This window comes from Coptis chinensis, chromosome 8, assembly GCF_015680905.1.
Source record: "Coptis chinensis isolate HL-2020 chromosome 8, ASM1568090v1, whole genome shotgun sequence".
Taxonomy (NCBI): domain Eukaryota; kingdom Viridiplantae; phylum Streptophyta; class Magnoliopsida; order Ranunculales; family Ranunculaceae; genus Coptis; species Coptis chinensis.
Window position 1 is genome coordinate 68,180,053 of NC_141463.1, and position 3,554 is coordinate 68,183,606.

At 36.4% G+C, this 3,554-nt stretch overlaps 1 protein-coding gene across 1 annotated transcript; it reads left to right on the forward strand.

Moving 5' to 3' along the window:
* Positions 1 to 2,492: 2,492 nt before the first annotated feature.
* LOC147482620 (uncharacterized) lies at positions 2,493 to 3,554 on the forward strand. The gene is made up of 4 exons (XM_086579364.1): positions 2,493 to 2,592; positions 2,738 to 2,812; positions 3,029 to 3,262; positions 3,361 to 3,554. Exons 1-4 carry the CDS (start codon positions 2,493 to 2,495, stop codon positions 3,552 to 3,554), a joined length of 603 nt encoding a protein of 200 aa, XP_086435490.1.

Consider the following 3,554-nt stretch of genomic DNA (forward strand, 5'->3'; position numbering starts at 1 on the left):
TAAGTTTCTGAAATCTAGGCTAGAGTACTTATTCTACAAATCCTGTGAGAATATAGCCTAAAGCCTTATATGAGCGAAACATTTGAGAAATGACACAAGGGAGAAGTAAAATCCGGATAGAGAAATCACATGTCCACTTGCTTGATCACTATGCCATATCCTAAGCGAGAATTTAGGCCCTCTTTGGATCGATATAGCCATAAATTCAAACCTATGAATTATTTTCCGCTAGTCGCCCCTCTGAGCCTTTCTTTAGCCTTCCATAAACCACAATTCCTTTACCCTGTTACAAAAACAAAACAAAATAAAAAATTCAACTTACCCAATCTAGAATAAGTCTGAGAATAGAATGAGTGAAGAAAGAAGAAGAGAAAAACCTGTGTAAACAAAAATTAGTTAGTTGCTTCAGAAAAAGAAAAGAAGTTTCCATCCAAGGAAAAGGAAAAAAAATATAGAAATAAATAAAAACTCCAAAAATAGAATAAAAGGGAGTCAAAAGCCAAAGAAAAGAAAAACAAAAATATGGCTAAGGATGGAAACAAAGTATAGAAGCAAAAGAAAATAACAAGGTTTTCTCTAAGTTACATAATATGAAGACTCTATTATCTCAGACTTGTCCTTTTGAATATCCATTTCCTTCCTTCTTAAACCATCTCCTAATCCCCACAACACCTAATAAAGACCTCTAGCTCAATTAGGAATAGGTTAGTGTGATAGTAAGTGGCAGATGTGTTTGATCGACTCCGGCTTCCTTGTTTGTCATTGGGATTGTAAGGTAAAGTGTGCCCACTGCTTGCACACTGGAGTAACGAAACTTGAGCGGAAAAATCAGAGTGGTTTTTGTCTTGACATTTATGTGAGGACCTACTTAAGGACGATATTCCGAGTTTTCAAAAACGAACCTGCTAGGCATTTCATAGTATTACTCATAGTATATATATTTGTATCATAGATGATTGATTATTATGCATATATTAGTTTAGGTTTTTGACTTGGTTATTCGTATTCAATTGCTAGTGAGATGTATAGATAGTTGAGACATGAATGAGGAAACAATAGTTTTATTTCTTAGTCGTTGTAGTATAGATGAAGTTTGTGAGTACCTTCATTGGAAAACTCTCACGAGGCAATAACTCGGCCCACTAGGGAATTCCTAGTGGTTTAAGGCCTTGTTGCATATGGTCAATGCAATCGCGACTCAAATAAAACGAAAGTAGATAGAACTCCATTTTGGTCACTTATTCTAATTCTCATCTTTGCTTGAGGACAAGCAACATGCTGTTTGGGGTGGTTTGATAAGAGCCCAAACTGTAGTTTTAACCCTTAATAATCATACTTTTTAGACCAATTATGTGAGTAATAATTAAGAGTTAATATCGACACGTGTTTTTATGTATTTCGAGGGCTTCAAAGTCTATTATTATGCAGAAATGTGCCACTTTAGCGAGATAAAGGAGAAAAGGTCGGTTGTTAAGGAGTTCTGTGAATAAAGGCCAAGATTCAAGGAGACAAAGCCTTTGTAAAGCCCGGTCAAAAGCTAAAAAGTCAACACGGGCAGAAACAGTGCACAAGTCAGCAGAACTTCCGAAGGACGTATCTTTTGACTCAGACCTCGGAATTGGGCCTACCTTACGTCAAAACGACCGACTCGGAAAGAGCTTTCCAATGGTCTAAGCCTTGGCCCAATCAGAGGAGCAGAAGTGGACAAAAAGTCTGTCGAAGTCAACTGCAGCTGAAGAGGCCTTTTTGGACTGAAAGTATTGGGTTTTGGGCCTGATTCTCTGGCCCAAAACGTGGCTCTAAGCCCATGCACGATTTTTGGATCTGAACATATAAAAACAAAAGCTTAGCTCTTTGTTAATGATAGATAGTTAAGTTAGAAAATAAGTTAGGTTAGGAAGCTAATGTTAATGGAGTTTAGGGTTAGAAAAAGATAGATCTAGATCTAGTTTTGAGTTTTATCCCATTAATTAATTAGTTTTCATACCTTGTTTTAATATAGATTATTGAATCATTGTTACTTTTAATTAGATTAATAAAGTTAGTTGTTTTTTATAATCTAGCTTCATTTTCCATTAAACATCTATTGCAATTCATTGATTTAGTATTTGTCACTATTAGTTTAAATCAATTCTTACATGAGTAGTTTCCTTTTAAATTCGAACAAGCAAAGTTCAACCCTTTATACCATGTCTTGTTTGATTTGCTTGGGAAATGATAGTATAATGATATTAGAAAATTCACATCACACATTACTCTCACATTGTTCTTTGTGTCGAGTAGTTGAATTCTAATTAAGTCTTGAGGGTTTAAGAGTGGAACGAATCCTGACTCTCTTATATTACTTCGTTATTGAGAGTAGGAATATTGATATAAACACGTATTTACGTAAATTGATTATTTTTGTTTACGCATAGATAGTTAGAATACGTAAAATAACTGTTATCACTATACCAACTTATAAAGTAGGTAAGTTTCGTCGTAGGTTTCGTATGAGAAGGCCACTTTTTAACAGTATATTGGAAGTTGTCACTAATTTTGATCCATATTTTAAGCCTTCTTGTGATGCTCTTGGTTTGCCTGGGGTTTCGGGTTTGGGAAAAATGGCAGCTGCAATATATATGCTTGCTTATGGCTGTCCAGCTGATTCAATGGATCACTGGATAAAACTTTGCTGAGAGTACGGCCCGAGAATCACTTCATCATTTCTGTAATGCAGTTGTCAACTGTTTTGAAGAACAGTACCTAAGAAGCCCAACGAAAGAATATGTAACACGCTTGCTTGCAGTAGGTGAAGAATGCGGTTGGCAAGGTATTTTGGGTAGTTTAGACTGTATACATTGGGTATAGAAAAATTGTCCAACTACATGGCATGGAACTCATTTGGGCTATGCTAGAAAAGCGACTGTGATTTTGGAAGCAATTGTAGACCAGGAGCTATGGTTTTGGCACGCATACTTTGGAATTGCTAGATGATTTGGTTATGATCTTAATGTGTTAGATAATTCTCATTTATCTGATAATTTAGGTAGAGGAACAGCTCCAGCTTGTGTTTATCAAGTTAATAGCAATCCTTACAACATGGGCCACTACCTTGCTGATGGAATATATCGACCATGGGCTACACTGATTCAAACAATCTCATCTCCTGCTACTCCCATGGATACTAACTTTGCAAAAATGCAAGAAGCAGCTCGTAAAGATGTGGAACGTGGTTTTGGTGTTTTACAGGCTAGATTTGCAATTGTTAGCAGGCCTGCTCGTCAGTGGGACAGAGGAGCTCTATCTTGTATAATGAAGACATGTATTATACTTCACAACATGATTGTTGAGAATGAACGTAATGTACAACTTCTGAAGTGGAAACCACCTTCAAAGATGAACGGTTGCGACATGAAGTTGAGCTGCAGAGTAATGACCATCTGTTTGTGCAAAACATAGTAGCCAAGACATTAAGTATTCGTTATGGAGCTACTAATCAACAATTGAAGAATGATCTGGTTGAACATCATTGGGCACGTTATGGTGCACGCCACAACCAAATGAACAACTAA